Source organism: Gavialis gangeticus, unplaced genomic scaffold (genome assembly GCF_001723915.1).
Source record: "Gavialis gangeticus isolate Ggan-Ray unplaced genomic scaffold, GavGan_comp1, whole genome shotgun sequence".
In the NCBI taxonomy this organism is placed as follows: Eukaryota; Metazoa; Chordata; order Crocodylia; family Gavialidae; genus Gavialis; species Gavialis gangeticus.
In genome coordinates, this window is record NW_017728998.1 from 31,095,653 (window position 1) to 31,117,797 (window position 22,145).

The window sequence follows — 22,145 nt, forward strand, 5'->3', positions numbered from 1 at the left end:
AAGTCGCCTCGCAGATCTGCATGGTGGGTGTCACCTCTCACATTTCTGCTTTACGTACAAGCACAAAACTCCCACTCAAGTCAACGAGAGATCTGCACACCAAGGGAGTCCTACGGTGGAGGTTTTTGGCCTGCGCCTTTAAGGAGAAGCTACAGGTTCCTCACCGGTTCCTCATTATGACATCTGACATTACAGACAGGTACCTGGGAGGAAGAGTAAGTGCCCAAAATGATGGCTGAAATAGGTGATCTGCACCCGTGTAATGAAGGGTAGGACTGAGGCAGATGTATTCAGTTTTCATAATTAGTGACAAGGATAATGACTTCTACTGTGATAAACACTAAATGGCCTTTTAAAAAGCACTGGGGAAGGGAACTGGCTAATTTATGTTCATTTAAACTAATTTACACATAGGTAATAGGTATCAATTTACTAATACATCCAGCACCAGAAAATAAACACTCCTAGGAAAGACGGGTTAATCTGAAAGTCCAACACTGGCAGCCAGTCCAGTTTTTCCACTAGAGGCATAACATTGCACAAGGTCAGTATTAAAAGTACATCCTAGATTATTCTGGGTGTCCATGCCCTTGAGAATATAGCTCAAAAACAAAATCATTAGCTTACACAATAATACAGTCCTTGAAAAAATACAGTGTGCAAAGCAATACTGACTTCCAAACTCAAATTCCTTTGTTTGCTTTAACACAAGCTTTGGACCCGATGGCTGCCTGATGACTCAAAAGGAGTTGTATTAAAATAATTGCATAACCTGGCAACACTCCGCAATGTATCAACATTTCACAAGCAGGAAAATACCAAAGGGCTAAAAGCCAAGAACCAAACTTTGTCCTATTCTACTAAAAATACTGCACTTATTAGTCAACTGTATTATGCATGTTCTTAACTTAATTTTAGATATTAATAACTCACATTTCATTAAAAAAAAAGTCAAGAAGACCCTTATACTAAAGTGGTTTTGATTAAATTCTGAAGGGTGGTATTTGGGAGAAGGTATATATGAGAAAGAAAGAGTGAGAGAGAGAGTGAGACATTATGTTTTTCTTTACATACAGCATACATGGATCAGTATGTGTGCACACATGCACCACACACACACAGCAACATCTATACAAAACAGCCATGGAAAAAAATGCATGTTTATGACAAAACAGAGAATGTGGAGACATCTGTTAGCCATGATTATCCTGTCTTAGAACTGAGCATATTAGATTTCTTAGCTCCCTCTTTTGTTTGGTTTTAGTTTTCCTGCTTGCCGTTTTCTGCTCTTTACTACTCATTTGTTTTGTGCATACTGTATCCCAGCATGACAAAATTTTACTTGCTCACTCACCCAAAACAAATAATGTTTAACAGGTGAATAAAATATTAGTTTTTGCATAAACAACAATTGCCAAGATGAAGGGCTCAAAAGTCATATTTAAATTTTAAATTTTCAGGATTATTTCAGAAGCCTGTTGTAATCCATATAGCACCTTCTCCAATTATCAAGCCCACACATATACTAACAGAGAACTCCAAGGATATTATCTACTTGAAAGCAGACACTGAGCTCCTAAATATGGATTCAAATCCAAATTTTGATCCTTTCCAATCCCTAAATTTGGGGCATATGGCTTTGTTTTAAGAGTCAACTATAAAATCTTAAATCTGGGTTTAAATGTTAATTCTCTCTAAAATTTTGCTGATGTTTAGACCAAAGGTGATAGCTTTAGTCATCTTTGCTTAACAACCTATAGATGGTGGTGTTCTGTTTTGTTTTCCCGCCAAAACCATTTCCTGTTAAGATGTAGTAGTCTAATAGTCTTCTGATAGTTTTTAAATATTCCATCAGGAATGGAAAACTGTTTCCAAAGAGAAGAGTTTTCTTCTTGTGGAGATAAGTAAGCAAAGATGCTCTATGTTAAGGAATACTTACTTACACGTATTAAAGATTTCAATACGCAGGACCATGGAAGTCTAAAAACACAGCTCCTTTATGCTATATATTACACACACAAAATATTAATTATGAAACTATGCATACACAATAGAGTTTGTAAGGCTTTTTAACATTATCTTGCATAAATATATATTCACTGTTAAAAATATATATATACATAGTAAATGTTTGCAAATAACATTTCAATTAATCATGTTATTGCTGCATATTGACCAGATTTATAAGTCTACAAATTCCCAAGCTCAGTACTGTATTAAGGTATTAGCACATATAAGCAAGTATATAAATGGAGTAAGGACATTTTTTTATGGTTTTATCATCCTGTACTTGCGTGTTGCTTATAATGCAGACATTTTGCTTATATGGGAGGTAGCTTTATTACTTAACATTCCAAGAGCAAGATTAGGTTTTTCTGTTAGAATGAAGACACAGTTCTCATCAGTCTTTATACAATTTTTATATGTGCCAATATCTCATCTGTTAGTTCAAAAGTGAGCATTCAAACCCCTAATTATGTTTCTAATACCCCAAAACCTCCCAGTGCCATGCATGGAAAGAAAGCCACACAACTTTTATTGTCTTCACATTTTAGACAGAAAAATACTAATTGTCTTTTTAAAATCTCTATACTATTTTGTCAATATTTTTTATTACAGCAGAGAATGTATAAATATTTTATTGTAAACTAAGGGCCTAAAATAAACAGTTTAGTAAATAGTTATTACATTACAAGCAAAAACATCTGTGGAAACTGTTTTCCATGTAATTATTCTTGCTATTTTACATTAGCTCTCAACGTGAATTTCTTTGGCTCTAATGTTTCACTTGTTCTAAATCTTCCTCCTTGTTGCTATTATTAAAATCTTAAAAAGGTGCCAAATCTTAAATGAAGAAAAAAAATGATTCGCTAGAAATTATTCATATCACAGTGAGCCTCTACTAAACCTGGCAGGGGTGCAATATTTTCGGTGAAATTAACATAAAATATACAACTGCAAATTATCCAGGAAATAGCTATGTTCTTTACAGTGCGCATTTACATTTGGAAAAAAAATGTTCTACTTATCTGTCTAGCACAAAGCTACAAAATAGTCTCTTCCAAAGCCAGCTTTTAAAAGGAAAGTAATGGATCTGCATAGTGATTCTAGTCCTTAAAGATGATATAACAAATGGCTGGTTGGCAAAAATCGACCTTAGATAATTACTGGGGACAACAGTCAACACTGGACATTTATAATCTTGAATACTAACAATCTAATTTTAGATTTATTTCCCTTTCAGTACACTGAATGTATTTCTTCTCTTAGGCCTGAGCCCTTTCTGCTAAACACAAGAAAAACTGTAATACCATGTAAAATGCAAATCTTGCTGTAAATATTTTATAAAATTGTTGCATACATCCCAAAAGCTATAGGTCTTAATTGAGAGCAGGCTATTTTTCCAGTCAATATATGGAAATGGAAAATGCTAATTCATGTTTTTCTACTTATGAAAAACCCTGGAGAATGGCAAAACCACAAATGCACTCACTTTAATATTATAAATATAATTTGGCTCCCCCCTTACAATCCCCAAAGTCCTGGCTTTTATCTCCCAATGGCTGCAGAGGAAGAATCACAGAATCACTTTTACATCATCTGCACAGGAAGTCAACCCCCATGCTCTGCCAGCTTGGCAAAAGAGCAAGAGGCTGAGCTAACTAACACTACAAACAGGAACTGAAGCAAGAAATTCCAGTGCTCTTACACAGGAAACAAGCCCTAAATGACATTCAACCTGATTGAAGAGGAACAGCATGTGAATAGCACTTCACCACTAGGAACTAATATACATCAACAATAACTCAGACCAGAAGGCAAATAGGAAGTCTAAACCAATGTGTCAGAAGCTCAGGGTTAGTGTGCTGTAATGTTCTTAGTGAATGCATCTTTTTGTCTTTTAGAACAGTTGATGTCTGTAATGTTAAGGCTTAAATATGCTGAAATTTGACTAGAAGTAGTTTACCATATTTACTCAAATGCAAGATGAGGTTTCTTCCCCCAATCAGCACAGGGAAAAAGTTCCTTCATCTTACAGTCTCGTATAAGGAAACCTCATTAAATACACTGTGGGCACGTATACACGTGCCCCTATGGCGTCATTGTTACTGTGCCATCATTTGGTACTTCCTCCTGGTACTTCTGGAAGTACCAAATGACAGTGCAGTAACAGCCCATACTGTGCCATGCATGGGGCACATTGTTATTTTTAGCTGCCATGTCACCATAGCAATGCACTATACTGAGGAAACACGTCACTATAGTGACATAGCTGCAGCATCACAGTTTTTGCCCACAGGCACTACGTACGTCACATGTAGACATGCCCTTTCTGTCATTAAACTCCTGCCAAAAGCAACACATACTCAGTAACAGAATGCAACTATGAAGTTGATTAAATACAGCCAACACTGAGTATGACTATAAAACATATGACTCATATTCAACAAATAAACATACTGATAGGACCCTACCACAAGGATGGGTTAGTGCAGCCCACCTGAATAAGATAAATGGTAGTGCCCACTGACTGCAGTCCCCCTTAGTGCCGACTCTTTTCAAAGTCATGGTGAGCCACTACACTGAATCTATTTCAACTTTCTCAAAGAACTCCCGCCCTATATCCCTGCTTTGAATGAAGTATAAACTTCTTGAAAAAATGCTACTGGCTCAGATGTCTTCCATCTCCAAGAAGTTTACACGAGTTGAACAGGCTGGCTTTCACCCTGGACACAGCACTTGTGACCAAATGCTGGTGCTCACTATATATACTGAAGTCAGGTACCAGTGCAAAGAGATCACAGGAGCTGCTTTCACTGATTTATCAGCAGCCCATGATATGGCAAGATGGCCTCCTGCTGAAGGTGTAAAGGGTCATAAGGTGCCAGCAGACCCTCCATCTCTTATGAATGCACCTGCCTACCTGGTGATATCATGTCCATCTAGGGAACACTGTCAGCAGAATCCATCTACTAAATAACAGTCTCCCACAAGGATCAGTGCTTGCACCAGCCTTTTTAATGTATACGTAAGTGATCTTCCTGTCACCAACAGTCAGAAATTTGGCTATGCTGATGACCTGGCACCTGCTGCTCAAAGAAGGACCCAGGCTGAAATCCAGACAGATCTTTGTGAAGACTCCAAGTTACTTGAAGAATATTTTCCGTATTGGAGACTCTGCCCAAATCCAAGGAAAACTGTTGTCATGCCTTTTCATCTATTCACACACCAGCCAGAAACTTGCCATCACTTTCTGTGGAGAAGAGGTTAAGCATAAGAAGTTCCTAAAATACCTCAGCATAACTTTTGATTGGAGTCTCATCTTTTGTGAACATCTACAGAATGTTGCTAAAAAAACAAAAGCACAAGTTAACCTTGGGCATAAACTGGCCAGAATGATGTGGGAAGTCAATGCAACCATGCTTCAAACAGCCACTCTAGCACTTGCTTTTTCTGCAGAAGAATATTGCTCCCCAGTCTGAAACAAAAGCGCGCACACAAAGCTCGTTGATACACAGTTAAATGCAGCTATGTGGATTATATCAGGAATGTTAAAAAGTATGCCATTGCCATGGCTTCCAGTCTGAGTGAACATTGCTCTCCCACAGCTCCACCACGATGCCATATGCATGAGGGAATACTATTAGTATTAAGGCCATCAGTAACCCAAATCCCCTAGTCAATAAGGACATCACTATGCCTGCACCAGATAGGCTTAAATCTAGAACCCCTTTGGAATCTGGCTAAATCTAGGCTAAACCCTTAGGGAAATATGTCTAGAAGCTCTATGATGATAACAAGAGCATCAAAGAAAAATGGAGGGAAGCCTGGGCAAATACCAACCTGCCACAGAAATAAATTGTTAGCAGCCTTACAATTCCCCAGCCAGGATTTGACCTACCAAAAAAAATTTGGTCCTCTCTGAATTGCATCCAGACACTTCATGGAAAATGTGGACATCTACTCCATAAATGGGGAATCAAAGAGAGTCCAAATTGCGACTGTGACGTGATTTTTCAGACTGTGCAATACATTGTGATCAATTGCCCAATTAGATCATTTAATGACAATCTAAAATCAATCCATGCAGCTACCCCTGAAGCAGTCGAATGTCTATCAAATTTAGATATAATCTATGAATGTTGTATGAATGTTGTAATCCTAAAATGTCATATGAAAGAGAGAGAGAGAGAGAGGACTTCCTTTTGACTCCCACAGCTGGGCTGTTCCTTTCTTTCCCATTTCAAATGATTTCTATTTCTTCACCAGCCTTAAATATCTGGCAAACATCACCAAACAGAGCCCCAGTCAGTTCACGCAGAATCCTTCTGTTGTATACTGTCTCAGTCTATGTGTAGCCCCAATCTCCATAAGCTGGAGCCAGACCAAATTGCTGTGTGCCTTATCTGCATATAAATTTTTGGAGAATCCCAGGACTCATGACAGGAACACCTGGTTCCAAACATGAGTGGAGGATTAATTAGCACATGGATCTTTTGTGTAGGGGGGTTAGTATATGGAGTACACACATACACTGAACAGTGTTGAGCTGTGGGGTCAATATGGCTTGAAGTCCTGTTGACTCTGCTGGGGCCCAGTCCAATGAATGGTACGGTAAATTATGAGACTTTTGTCTTTGGACTGATATCCTGCATAGTTTGCACTATATACAAGTAGGTACAAAAGCCCTGCTTAAAATGTGTTTATGGAGTACCTGTACTAAAACGTGAAGCAGTTTCAGGTAAAAGGTAAAATGCATCGATTCTAGATGAACTAAATCTATGGGTACTATATGCAAATTACTACAGGTATATTGATTTCAAAGCCAGTATTTTGAAATTTGCCCCTCACTTCCATGTGTGCAGGGAGAACAGGTTCTGACAATATGAAGAGGGGGAAGGGGCTGGAGGGGAAAGAAGATGAGGGGGGGCAGAAGGTAAAGGAGCTACCTGACCCCCCAGATTTATTTTCCATGCTATAGCAGTGGGAGAGGGACAAATTCAAAGCAAACTTCCAATAATTAGATTCTATACCTGGAAATTTTTAACAAATTTATAAATTTTCCATATACAGAATCTAATTATTAGGCGGACTCACCTTATATTCAGGGTCATCTTATATTTGGACTCCATATGACAGTCTGCTTGAATTTCTATTTGCTAGTGCTAGCCTTCATACAGTCACAGGCACATTTACTTGGCATGGGAAGGAATGGTCTTCTGTCTTCTTCAAATGAAATGCTTAGGTCATTAAATTTTAAAAACTCTCCATTCATAGCTGAGTATGGCTTTGAAGTCTGAAAATGATATTTTCCCCATTAGACTTTTTATCTTCTGATTACAGCTGAATTTAATATAGTTGTTTTGTTTAAGAGCACCCTGTCCTACCCAATTGTCTTTCTTTCCGTACCCATTTCATCAATGGAAACCCATCCTGTTGAATCACATTTCTTAGTTACCCTACACGGACATCAGTGGGAACACTATATATTTTGAAGGCTTTAAAAAAAATTGCAATTTGCTCTTTTCCCTCAGAAGTGACTTGCTGCTGTGAGAATCCTACCAAAATCTATTGAACCACACACAGTAGTAAGGGTCTCCAGGATCAAGGTGTATGTGGGGGGAAAATCAACCTGACTAAATTCTAACCCTGGAATTTAGAATATTCATTCACACTGACGGTTCTCAATCAGGTAGGCAATTTTATTGACTGCAAATGAGACTGCTTTTGTGAGTAAAAATTGCAGTATCAGGCTCTCCCTGATTGTTCACTCACAGAATGCAAGTGTTCCCTTAAGACTTATAGATTCATAGATGTGCACTGGTTTTAAAACTGAAAGCACAGTACTCACTTTTACTAGAGGCATGGCAAACTGCACCTGCAAGCTCTTGGACCTGGACAAAAGGGGGTTTTATATTTATTAAAAAGTAGACGTGCAAAACAGTACAATTTTTGCTCATTCAAGATACACTCTGATAACCAACTACTGAAACTCAAACTATAATTTCTTATTCAGTCTTCCACATCAGATGCATTTTGCTGAATTTAACATGTTTTGCTGTTAATGGATTTCACAGTGTGTTGCCATTTTTAATACTGCTGTCCAAAGAAAATGTTGTGTATGATGATGTGGTTTTGCCATGTTCCGATACTGCAAATGACAGCAGTTTCCCCAGTTTAACCCCCTAGAAAAACAGAGAAACTATTTGACTAGCCCTTTCATTCACATATACACATATTCTCAAGTGTCTCACAAGATTTCCCTTAATAAATCCTGTTTAAATAAGAATAAAGATGCAAGAGGGATATCATTATGCTCACTACAGTTAATGGTCTTATGTGGATATTTCCACTGAAAGGGAAAACCAAAATCTTAACTTTCAAGAGTTAATAACCAAGGCATAGAGAGCTATAACTCTAAAAGTAACCAAGCCAAAATTATGTATTGTTTCAAATTTGGCCTCCAGAACTGTATTACAAGAATGTATAAAACACATGAAACTTACAGGAACATTTTCAGCTTTCAGGGATTACAGTTACACAAAACTAAAATCACTCATGAGTGGGCAGTTTATGATCATTTTCTACAATATGCTCCAGAATATCTGAATTTAGCAGTATTGAGCAGTCTGGCAGTAATACTTAACAACAACCATGTATTTTGGTTTAAAAGTAGGTGCAGTACATTTTTTCCATCAACAATTTCATAAGAAGTTTTTGGCATGTGAGGCTCAGTGCTTTTACACAGGACCCAAGTGCTTATACACAGGACCCACACTGTAATGGGTCCAAATAACCTGTTAGCTAAGATCTGGAAATTGTCATCAATAAGGCCTTGACAATAGATGCTAGCACTTCCACCATCGACAAGAAAAATAAAAATAGATTTGAAGGAAGTATTAAGAGTTATTACAATCTATATACTTCATTTTAACAATTCCCTATTAACATATTCAAATTGTTGGGCTGTATCTTTTAAATATTTTTGTATTATTAGGTTGATTATATGTAATTAGTGTGGTTTCATTACACATTTGTTAAGGCAAAAAAACAAAAAACTACTGGACATTTAAGATATACAAATACTCTTAAGCAAAAATGTTCAAACTTCTTAGCTTAAACTCCAGGCTAAGATATCTCTGTCAATTATGGTAATAGCAAAAAAAGTGCTAAATTGCCGTTTTCTTCTAAAAATCATATTTTAAAAAATTTGGGGGGGCTAAGTCTCAGTAGTAATGTCCTATTTAGATTCCTATATTTTTAAAAAGCTTTCTTACCACTTTTTCTAATATAACTCTTTAGATTTTAACTAAAGAGAAATTAACTTGCTACTATTCACCATATATGTCACTGAGGTTTTCTGAACTTCAAATTGTTCAAGTACAATGTTTAAATCAGTGTAAATTTATAATTCTAGTGCATTACTGTTATTCCTCCAAAAATAAAATCTCTCCACTGACATTTTTTTATAACTGAAGACACACCTATCAATATCTTTTAAGAGATTTTAAATTATTTGCAAATGATAAATATTGAACACAAACTCTAAATCCACTAAAGCACAGTTCCTCTGCATATTTTATTCTCACAGTCTCTAAATAGCTTGAGAATTACATTTTGTCCTAAAATCTCTCTTCCACACTTTTAGGCAATGACTTGTGGCCACAGCTCCATTCAGGACTATCCAGTTACTACTTATTGCATGATGTTTCATCACTCAACTTACTATCAAAAACTCTGCAGCAACTCAGTCATGAAGTTAGAAAACATATATCCACACCCCCATAATATATTACTGAAAATACTGATAACAGATATGTGCAGGAAACTGAGGATATGCTGCTTATGGTTAGTTGATGCTGACCCTTTAACACACTGAACTAAATTATACATTCAAACTGCGACCCTGTAATTGGCAATATATTATGGTGATATCCAAGCTAGCTCAAGTACCAGAAGCACTCAAGCTCCAGTAGCAGAGAGCTGTGTGCTACCAAAGCTAGACTGCTTCCAGCACTCAAGCTACTTAGGTATCTCTATACTAACTGGAGCATACCCTCAGTTATGCTGAAGTAGAATCTAAAGTCACCAGATTTGCTCCAGCCTAACTAGGGCCAGGTACAGACATTACACTTTTACCAGTATAAGTCATCAGGAACTGTTCTATACCCATAATAGAACAGAACCTCGGCACACATAGACACATGTAAAAATGGCGGAACCTGGTCTAAGATTTGCAAACCCCCTTCCCCCCACAAAGGGTGAATGTGCATTCTGTTTGCTACCAATCTAAACTATGCCGCTTACAAAAAATGTGTAACTTAGATCGATTCTGCCTTGGGCTTTTTGAATGTCTGTACCTAGCCTATGTCCAGAATCTTGCCCTGGAAGTACAACACAAGGCAGGTTCCTTATAAAAACTATAATAGGTTCAAAAGGCTTGATCCTGATCATTGATTGGAATATGAAAAAATATGTAAGGCAACACATGAATGTGTATCTAATGCAGGGTTAAATTCTATATGCAGTAAGATTTACTAAAGTACTTAACTGTTTATACACTTAGAGAGTTCAGTGTATTCTGTATTTCCTACCTGCAACAACATCTTTCATAGTTCTCCTCTCCACCAATCCAGGAGCTGCACAAGAAGGTAACACCTGACCGTATAGTGTTTGGGCTGCACCTACAGGAAACAGGAGGTAAAAAGACTCAACTCCTCCCCATGAGGTCAGCACCTCATTTACCCCATCAGTTCATAGATTAATTCCAATAAAACAAAAGAAAATGGAAATAGGTGGAAAAAGTGTGTTGGTGAAGAGGAAGACTATGGAAAACACCATCATCAACGAGTAATTACTCTTTTTTTTATACCTGCCCTCCTCACCAGTCTAGGAGTTGAAAAAGAAATTAAGTCTTCACCATAAAGGAAGGCAATTTACAGCAGAAAAAGTCAATGGAGCCTTACCTTTACATGACAATAGATGTTGACAGATGCTATGATTTTAAATGCATTCACTGCAAAAGTTTATGGTGCGTAGCAGAAGTATGCAGCCCAGACCAAGCTGCTACTTCTTTAATTCTCAAAAAAAAAAGACATTCCACTTGAGAATAGCTTTAGAATAAACTATATTCAATACCAAGAGATCAAAATCTTGCCGCACAAATTGTTCTGGTACAGGAAGAAGTATTTGGAAACATTGTTTCTTTCTTTCCCTAGATACCAAAAATAGGACAAAGAATGCTTTTGAGTGTCAAAAGAGTGTCATTTCCTTAAAGGTAAGAGTCAGTGTTTTGCCTGACATTCAGAGGATGAAAAGTGTCTCTTACAGAGCTGTGGATTGATTAAGGCAGACCAACAGAATTACTGGTTCATTTAAAAACTGATGTTACTCTAAGAAAGTCTGACAGTTACATACTAAAATCATTCTCAAGCTTCTAATGAAAATACACAGAGGCTATCACTACAACCCTCCTAGCTAAATACTATAATCACAAAAACTATACATTATTTTAATAAAGGAACTTTAAAAGGAATTGAAACTACCAATTTAAAACTAGAACAATATATAGAGCTCAGTATAGAATAACTTCTCCATAGGGAGGATGACCTCAAGAGAAAACATGCAAACGGAAAATCACCCAATTCCCTGAAGAGGCCTTAAAGCTGCCAAAATTACTAATAAATTGACCCACAAGAAGCTTCTCCTAGAAAAAGCTGAAATGGAAACAACCAAGCACACACAGCATTGTATTTGTTGAAGCTAGTCCTCTTTGCTTGAAAACGGTGAACAAAAAAGCTGTATTGCAACAGTAATCTGTAAAAGAATAGAAAGGCTTTCCATACCTCAAAAATACTCTGCACTAAACTCATGCTGTTGAAAATTTCTTTCTATAGTAAAAAAGAAAACTGAATACGCAGAAGGATAGAAACAATATTCTAGCCCCGGAAAAAGGAAAGAAAGATTGTACTTGATTTGACTTGTTTGCTATGATGTAACAGAATGCAACTTTCACTAATGACCATTTTAAATGGGCAAACTCTTGTTTTAATTACCTAATTTAGAATCTCCTAAAAGGTTGCAGCATTATTTTGTTTCAACTTTTGTTGAAGATAACTACTTCCCTTTGAAGTCAAGGGAGGTACATTTTACCTGGTCTTTTACCTAGTTGGCAACTTTTTTTTTTTCCTGTCTGGTAGTCGGACAGGTTTCAACATGCTGAACCTTCAGGCCCAGAGGCTTTCCATAGGAGAAGAATAGAAGATAACATTTTGGGCTTCATGCTCCATAGTCTGGAACACCTGTGACTCTCACTGACCTTAGTGCAGGTCAGAGGGACAGTGAGATTTTTGATGCCCTAGGCAGACTGCGAGGGAGGGAGCAGGGGGGCATGGAGCAAAGTCTTACTTGCTGCAACCTAGGCTCCCTGTATACCAATTGCAATGACTCTGCAGTGCAGACTCTCTGGGGACCACCAGTTTGGCACTTTCACTTAATTGGCATCCAGGGCTAGTGCCCTGGTTGCCCCTCACTTAGATGCACTCCTTGTGTGGGTGCTTAGAAACACAAAAGTTTCACATGTATTTTATTAAGAAAGCGATTTTCATTTAGATTCTTTTCCCACTTCCAATGACAGTGAAAACCAGAACATTGGTAAGACGTCGCTACAGGTAAACAAATGATTTATGGATGTTTTATAACTTTGCCCAAAGTAAAGACCACCCAAACCCTGTTTCAATTTTCACCAATAATCACTCCTTTCCCTCCCATTCCTTGCTGATATTTGAAGAAGCAGCACAGAACTTGCTACCATAGAATTGGTACCTAACTAGCAGCTTTTCATGACATGATCCTTAAAAATTAAGCTATTTGTTTGGCAAAAGATAAAAGGGATTATCTTCTTTCTTCCAAAGGAAACTGTTAATTGGCTTATTAAAGAATCACAAACACCTTTATATCCATGCAAAATTGGTACAATGTTCCAAAAAACATACCAAATTCATATGAAAACAGAAGATTTATTTAAAGTATCACTCTAGAGGTCTAAAAAAGAGGAAGTCTGAAAAAGAAGGAACTTTACAGGAAGATTCTCTTTCTTTGTTTCTAAAATGGGATGCAGAACGGTCTGATGAGAAACTGAGGTGCTAACCTCTTTCCTTGAAAGGAGTGGAATCATTTTGCCATCTGGAGATAAAACTATAATCCCATCTGGTAAAAACTTACCTTCTTTTCCAGCTTCAAGATTGGTGAAGAGAGGTTGTGTGATATATGTGCACACTTACATTCAAACAGATGTGTGCCCACTTGTACAACTATCTGAGAAACAGGCAGAAAATATCTCTGCAGGCTGTTAAATAAAGCTATTTTTAAGTGCAATAATTTTCCAAGTTAATAATGTCATTAACATGAAAAACAAGTTATAGTATCAAAAAGTCACAGCTTATACAGACCAGTTTACTGGAAACTGTCATTTTTGCCACACTAGCTAACAGATGTTGAAAGGCTGTGAATTGATTGAGATGCTTGGTAATGATAACTTTGAAGAAACATCACACTTTTAAAACTCAGACTGATTACAGAAAAGGTGTTTTATCAACTGCTCCCCTTTATGAATAAATATGAAACTACCAGGAAAATGTTTAAACAGGTGTAATCACAACTGCATATGAAAATTGGGATGGAGGGCTGTAAGGAATCTTAACACAGGAAAGAATGAAAACAATGTAAAACTGTGATCACAGCCGATTATGCATGTATCATGCAAAACAGGAATGTTGTCATAGCAGCTATAAAAATGTCAGTGAAAACTGAACTACTATTACCCAAGTTGTAAATTAAATGAAAAATGCAAAAGGAAAATGTGAATGAATATATTAAAGGAATTGCCATTTCCTTCCTGGTAGATAAACAAGCAAAATAAAATACATTTTCATGAAATGGAGTTATTTGTATGAACAAATATGCATAGATAAACATTGCATGGGATGATATCTACACTGTATGTCTGGGTGACAAAGTTATTAATATTTCAGACAACAAATTTTACAGGAGTCAAAAAGGAAGGGAGGGTTCAAATATAAATTTATGGAGCCAGTTTTAAAATAGGAAAACAACTACACAGGGGATTCTACTAGGGTCCAGTACACTTTGCCTGATAAAATCAAAAGGAGTTTTTCCATTGACTACAAAAGTAATAGGACCTGGTCTTCAATAAGACTACACATTTAATTGTTCAGTCACCAAAACTGGACATATGGAGCAGTACCCACAAAACCTATGTATATGTACCCTGCCCATCATAGTGTCATTTAACTGCCTGCATAAATTATTAACATTAGAAGATAATTACTGTAAATCACAAATCAGGGGTTTTAAATTGGATACAATTACATTTAGATTTATAGATGTAACACACTTTGCATTGTAAGGTCCCACTCCTGCAGTGAACTCTATGCAGACAGAATTCTGCAAGTGCATACAGCTTTACTGATGCGAGCAGGATTCCATACAGATCCAGGGTTTTACACATGGCAATAGAGGTTTAAATTTGCATAGTAAACATACTGGGGTTTTCTTCCTCAAGCAGGTCTTATACAGAAGACAGCTTTCATAAAATGGGATTCCAGTACCCTTTTTAGTTAAAAAAAATCCGCAAAGAATTAGACGCGGAAAGAAAATATTACTTTAACAAATAGGCTGTTGCACTTTCCATTGTGAATTAAAAGAGCAGCTACTTGAAATAGGCTTTAAAAACATGAAAGTTTTATATATATGAGTTCTTAATGCATCTATAATTAATTCACACATTCAACTGTTGAGTCCAGAAATATGTTCTTGTTGATAATTTGCATTTAATGCTTTAAAAACAATCTGGCACATTTTTATTTGCCTTAAGGCCCAAAAGCTATTTACCAAGATAATAGTTCACAATGTCATCATCTCTGCTGCCACATATACTTCTTAGCTAATATGCATGCTAAGGGTTTCCTTAAAGAATCAGAATTTTGTCACTGGACACATTGTGAGCAGATTACCTAAATGGGGAAGAATTTCTTTACAAAGCAGAACCTTTTAAAATTCTGGAAATGTAAGTAAAGGAAAATTCAAGTAATATGTTTTAACAAAGAGTGTACATGGAAAACCACACACTTTACAATGATCAGTGCCTTCTCTTCAGCACACATTAGCTAGTACTATTTAGTAGGGGTGTGCGAAGCTGGCAGTATTCTATTTGGATTTGGATTTGGCCCAATTTGGGGGACAGCGATTCAATTCACTGATTCAAATCACTGTCCTGATTCGATTTAGCTGAATCTGAATCTGAAGATTCAATGCTGATTTGGAGAATCACTGATTCGGCCATAGACGCAGCTTTGTATGTTTTTTCTACACACCTCAAGGTACCAGGTGTGGCTCATGAAGACTGAGATGGTGGGGTGCATGGAGCATCCCACAGGAGTGGGGGGGGGGGCCCACGTGCTCAGTGGTGGACCCAGAAGTGGACTGGAACTACTTCCAGTTCACTTCTGGGTCTGCTGCCAAGTGCATGTGGGGGACCTCCTTCTCGGCAGTTGGCCATGGGGGGACCCCAGGTGCTTCTCCAGACCCAGGAGGCACCAGTCACTGAACTGGGGGGCAGGTCCCCCATGCGCTCCACAGCAGATCTGGAAGTGCACCGGAAGTATTTCTAGTCCACTTCCAGTCCACCACTGAGTGCAGAGGGGACCCCCCCAGCATTCCTGTGGCATGCTCCATCTACCCCACCATGTTAGCATTTATAAGCTATGCCTGGTACCGTGGTACGCAGAAAAAAAAACATATAAAGCTGTATCTATATCCGAATAGTCAAATCTCTCTGAATCTCTCCAAATTGAATTGGAGGCTTCCGATTCGATTCAGAGAGATTAATGGGTCTCCTGATTCGATTTGGATTCAGAGACTTGGCCGCCATATCAGGCTGAGTCTTCTCCGAATCAAATTAGCGACCAAAGCTTCACACAGTCCTACTATTTAGTATAAAACAAAGAATATTTAATTAAGAGTCCAATCCGGAGATGTCTTACCCATCCTCAAATCACAAGTTGATGAGATTTGAGAGCTCACAGTACTTTTCAGAGTCAAGTCCTAACTGTCCAAATACCTTTCTAACCTAAAGGGAGATTCCAAGGCCAATAATTTCAGCTTTATAAATGCTGCAGATTTGCAGCTACATCCGTTTAATATTAACAAAGAATATATTCATTCAGATACGGGAGTGATGGACAACATTACAAAATCCCAATATTTAAATACATATAGCACACGGGTAAGACAATTATGTTATTAGTTGTATCTAGGAAAACCACGATCTGCTAAATAAAATGAAAGATCAAGCTGTTAGCCAGAATATTAAATAAGGAGTTTCATGCTCCAGAAGGTGGTTAGATACAGAATTTTGATTACGTTACTTATGTTTCACTTTTGACAGCACTCTTTCAAATCCTTTCCCCACCCTATTGATGTTATCTCTGTGATATATTTATCTCACAATTAATAACTTCTTCAAGTGCAAACAGTTTTCTGAGCTGCTATCTTTTTCTATTTATTATCCTCTTTCTTTGGGTTTGGTCTCTGAAGTTCATTGAATTATTTGTTCTTATTTCTGATAACTATATAGGCATCTTATTATATACGTAAAGGTTATTCAGATGTCTCAGATCCTGTTACCTGAATTCAACAACACCATTAGAACATGCTTCAGTTCACCACATCATATGTACAAAAAGAAATGGTAGGAACACTCAACTGTGAAGTGGCTGACATGGATAGCATGTACAGGGAGAAGCTTTGAAGCCCACATACTGACCCAGTAGACTCTGGAAGATGATACTGGAGTTTTCATAAATTTATTCCAGTATTAGTGCATGTTTGCCAGGAGACTCTCTCACAGAGAAGGGTAGAGACAGTTAGTTATTTTTTTCTTGAAAGCACTGGGGAAAAAATTCTTGAACATTAAATGGAAAAGACCCTTGACCTAAATCAAACAGAATTAGAGCTTTAATCAAGACCTTTTATGTCACTAGAATATCCTGATAGGTCTGTATATTCATGAGGATGCACTGAAAAAGATGGCAATGGTGCCCACTGCATTGAAAAAGTGGGCAATGGTGCCCACTGCATTGGCTGAACACACTTCATCACAAAGTAGCAAAAAACAAATGAATGAATACACTGGGAGAAACCCACAGAGGTGCTGAGCACTACAGTTGTTTGACACTTCTCCAAGTGTGTCCTCCTCTATGTATGGTATGTTTGAAATGTTTACATTAATTTATAAGACAAAATGAAGTGACATTTAAAACTACTTAAATAGAACATACCATAGAACTCCAGGAGGTGGAATATTTTGTCATGAACATGAGGCAAGGATTTATGAGAGGCCAAATTATTGATTATTCAAGTGCCCCATTGCTCCCTCAACCACAGGAGAAAGATCTATTAAGAGGCTTTTGTGATTTCTGCTGCTGACATGGCTGTTCACTTCCTCCCCCCCATAGAGCCAGCGGCTGAGCATGCCCATCCTCCCAGGCATCTAGCAAGACTGAACATCACAGGCAATGGTCGGTGGGGGATAAGGGGGAAACACTTTAAACATTGTCAGGTCAGCACAATAGGAGGTAAGCAGTACAGAGGCAGCAAGAACTACTGAAAGTTTTTGATATACTCCTGGGTGGACTCCCCAATGCCTGCACATGTTTCAAAGAGGGATCCCCTTCCTTGTCGATGAAAACATTTCAAAGGATCCCCAATCAGTGGAGTGTTTCAAAGACCTTCTGTTCTCTAAAAATTCCACCCCAAAAAGCCTGGCTGAAAACACTGCTAAACAGATTCCTTCTGAGTAACCATGACTAAAGAGGCCTCTTTTGCTACTAAAAGCTTTCCAACAGGCCCCAGTTAAAATAAAACAAACCACTCACCTTCTACCTCCTCCAGGGTCGCATCTAGTCTGTTCAATCTCTAGGGTCTCTGTATAGGACCCAATATACTTCTATGTTTGTCTACAAAAGATGAAGTGCTAGAGTGCAGAATAGTAATTTTTCAAAACTGTGTAGGAGTAGCATTGAAAATTCCCTGCATACTACTCTGAAATGTCTTCCCCAGTGCATTACAAGAAGGGCCTCTAACTCCAGACTGTACAGCCAAAAGGTTGAGGAGAGACATGCAGCCAAGTCAACTGGATGCAATATTTGGCACTGTTTAAAACTAGGATGTAAAACATAATAACATAATTCTTTAATCATTCTATAGATGCAGATATTTAAGAGATGTCATGTCTCAAAGTAAGAATCACACTGTTGACAGCTATTTGCAAAAGAACACCTCTGCTTAGCTGCTTGTAGGAAGCCATTTTTCATGCACTTATTTGGCGTGTGCTCGGGTGCAAAAGGAAAGAAAATTAGTGTCGCTGAAAGGTGTTGGACTGACAAATCTGATGATTAAGCCATTGACCAGATGCAGTGAAGTGAGCAGCAGTACAAGCTTGCCTGACATACTGCTGCACTAGTATGCCTCAGTCCTGACTGTTAGCTAACTCTCAACACTGATTTAAAGTCCTCAAACTAGACTAAACAATCATGCTGGTGGTTTTTGCCATATGGATTTGGGTCCCCTAGGATTTCCAAAAAATCTCCAACATGCTTCTTGCAGGCTTCTGAACAGCTATCAGACACAAGCTATTTTCTGACACTGCCAATTTGGACCAGTGTTGAAGAAATTAAATTCTCACATGCATTACTTATAAGAAAGTAAGGCATTCTTACTCATGAAGAGAAATATGCCTACTTCATCTGTGGCATCTAGAAGTAAACAAAATTAATTGCAATAGTATGGCTACTTGGCTTTGGGTTTTAGGGTTTAGAAGCAGATCAGAAGAGCAGCTACTTCAATACACAATTGGCACTGAAAACCAGGAGTTATTGGCTAATGACCTGCAATTCCTCATCTTAAATATCATTCAGCAAAATGCAAAATGCCAGGGGGGAACTCACTAACAGCACACTTTCTAAGGCAGTCATGCCTCCTCAGGAAGATAGAGTCAGACTCCCATGGGGTTGTTCAGAGTCTATAGGTCAAGAGAAGAAGCTTGATTTCCCAGAGTTGCCCTTCTGATGTCCCAAAAACCTCATGTAAAGAAAGTTAAGAAATGTCATTTCTCCAAGTCCATGATTTTCTCAAGGATGTGATCCATTCAGGTAAAATGAAATTGTGTCTTGGCATGATCTAGCGCTTGTCACAAGATAAATCCACTATCCATAATGGAGCCATCATCCACCTATTATTCTCTACAGGTTTCTGAATTTTGCATTGTAACCTACATATATTTAAAACTCTGGGGAACTAACACTTGCAATTCTCACAAAAGGAGACACCACATTTTTCTGAGTTCTCAGTAGTCTTCTACTACAACCATGGTTCCCAATGTTTCTGGTATAGGATTTGCCACTTTATCATATATATTATCTAGTATAACTGCAAACAGCGAGTACCTAGTGATTCAATAATTAATATATGAAGATTGTGTATGTATGTACACATACATCTTTGAAGGAAGTGACTTACTTCCAAAGGAACAAAATAATTTGTGTCTGTGATCAAACAGGATATTAATATCAAAATCTCACAAACTACTTAGTTAGAGATCACTGATTACCCAGCTCTGTTTCACAGCTTAAGTTAAAGGCTCATATCAACTTGCCTAGAGATACTTCTCTCTTTCAAGTTTCTTAATAGGGCTGGGGAAACTTTGAAATAACTATGGTTGAATTAACAAGGATCTCACCCTCCAAGCCTGCAAACAAGAGATTATATTAACACCTGCTAAAAAAGCAAATATTTTTAGGTATCTTCATCTAAACCTACCTGACACTGACTTGAAACACCTGCTTAGCATTACTATGGAAATCATTTGATTGATTGTATGTTCTTCATTTGTAGAGACTTTTTAAAGTCTTTGTGTCAGTCTATAATTCTCCTTTTGATATTTGTGCATACATCAATGTAAAGATAATAAAAGTATTATGCAGCTATATATAAGAGAACAGTTTCCTAAATGTAAAAATGTTCAAGGATAACCATTAAACTAAGAAGATCCATGTTTTTCAGAGATAAATGCTGCATATGAACATATGAGACATGTGGAGTGCACTGTAGGGCCCTTAAAGGATCTCATACAACATATGCTTAGAATGACATGTGTAAGAAACTCTTCTGTGGTCTATGCATCAAAATAAACTGACCTCAGGGGCCATCACATCTATTTATAACATCTGTACAGATAGGAAAAATAGTTCCTTGCATTTGTGAGAAAAGCAATCATACAGCTGCAACAGAAATACAACCCTTCAGATTACAATAACACTTTACTGCAGATTGTTATGCTAGAACTGTGCTAGAAAGCAGCAAGGCATTGCTTTTTAAAACATTTGAACATCTGAAAAGTTGAACTTTCTAAAGTCCAGAACAGCTTGAAAAAAGGAAAGCACTGAAATAACTTTTTAAGCATTTTGTTTTGACAATGTGCCTCAGGAATTCACTACATATAGCTGGGAAAATGTGAGCAGTTAAATCTATTCAATGTCATGACATGCAAAATTGAATCATAATTGCTCCTAAGTGGCTGACAACTGGCAAGTACTTTTTACACAGATTGAGGGAAATTTATTCTATAAAATGGAAGACATTGTCAAAAGTTTGATTTTAATATAAGTGAAAATGGTACAAGAGGATTCAAAAGGGTGGGAAAAAGCTCAGCTATAACACTTCTGTAACCACACATTTAAAAAGCTTTGAAGTGAAGAGTCATTACATCTAAATAATTTGCCTTGAACGTTAAAAAAATGTAACAGCATGAATATTAACAATCAATTAAAATAGTGAATGTCAAAGAGTAACAAGAAACAAGTAGCCCGTGAGTAGCCTGGTTTAAATAATTTCTTACCAATCATATGGTTAGCGACATGGATTTGTATCTCTCTTTCATTCTCAAAGGTCATCTGGCACTTGATGCACTGATAGGTCTTTTTCTGTTTAATAACCAAAAAGAGATTAGAGAAAACTGTACTGTAGCATAAAGCAAATGTAATTATGAAAACTGATAGTTATGTGCTTAAAATTTCTCCTTCTTACTCCCTCTTAGCTTGTATATCCCAAACTAGGTACCAAACTTGGATAAAGCAAGCTGTAATTAATATCCGACTTGCAGCAGGCTTTAATCTCAAGGCCAAAATATCAAATGGCAGTCTAAATGAGGGTTTCAATGTGAAGTACATAACATTCTCCCACATAATCAAGTTATTCATAACAGTTTAAGCACTGATGTAGATATACCTGTGCAGGTAAAGGAAATCTGTCTGCTTTCAGAAAAAAAGTTCAACTTTGTAAAGAAAAAATATTACCGTACTCCAATAAAACTCAAAATGCAATGGGAACACCAATTACACCTTGAGATAATGAAGGACAAAGAAAAAAAAACATTTTGTACAGAAATCTTGGAAATCCATTATTACCATGAGAAATGGCTTCCATACGTAGTCTGTTGCGGATTTTCTGCATCACAATGTCATATTAATGAGGCTTAGCTGCAGAAACCAGGAGATAGTGTGAAGAAGCAATTACATGAGCCATTTATTCAAACAAGGAAAATGGGGCTCATTCTCAGACTGACAGTGGTGTGTACTCTGGTAGTTCAAGAGAGAGGAATCCAAGGAACAAGTTACAGATATTAAAATGCATGTGACATTAGAATTCCAAGTTAAACGGAAATAAAATGTCAATGCTAAAATTTTGGTATAGCTGCAGAAATTACATAAAACATGAATTCGGGACTGCATGCCTAACATGGAGGGTCAATCACTGCAAATGAACACACAAACTAGAAGAGCAGCGCTCAGCCTGTGGCCCCAAATTGACTGGATCTAGCCTACTGCATGGGGGGGGGATCAGCAGCAAGCAGTTTGGCTCAGCATAATCACTTTCCCGGCCTTCGCCACACCAGTGATCCCCTCTGTACACCTCTCTGTTCTATCACCTTCTTCCTTCTGTACCCCCAATTCTCTCTCCCTTTCTCTGACATTGGCAGACAACTCCCCCCCCCCCCCCCCCCCCCT

At 37.6% G+C, this 22,145-nt stretch overlaps 1 protein-coding gene across 6 annotated transcripts in view; it reads right to left on the reverse strand.

The window, feature by feature from the left end:
- The window catches only part of ZNF423 (zinc finger protein 423), a 382,482-nt gene that overhangs the window by 115,983 nt on the left and 244,354 nt on the right, over positions 1-22,145 (reverse strand). For 3 of the 6 annotated variants that reach the window (XM_019505676.1, XM_019505681.1, XM_019505677.1), the window contains 2 exons: positions 20,978-21,062; positions 10,596-10,685 (listed from right to left, as the gene is read on the reverse strand). In XM_019505676.1, coding sequence (XP_019361221.1) covers positions 10,596-10,685; positions 20,978-21,062 — 175 coding nt within the window. The remainder of the gene's footprint in view (positions 1-10,595; positions 10,686-20,977; positions 21,063-22,145) is intronic. The other 3 variants (XM_019505680.1, XM_019505679.1, XM_019505678.1) reach the window with 1 other exon arrangement.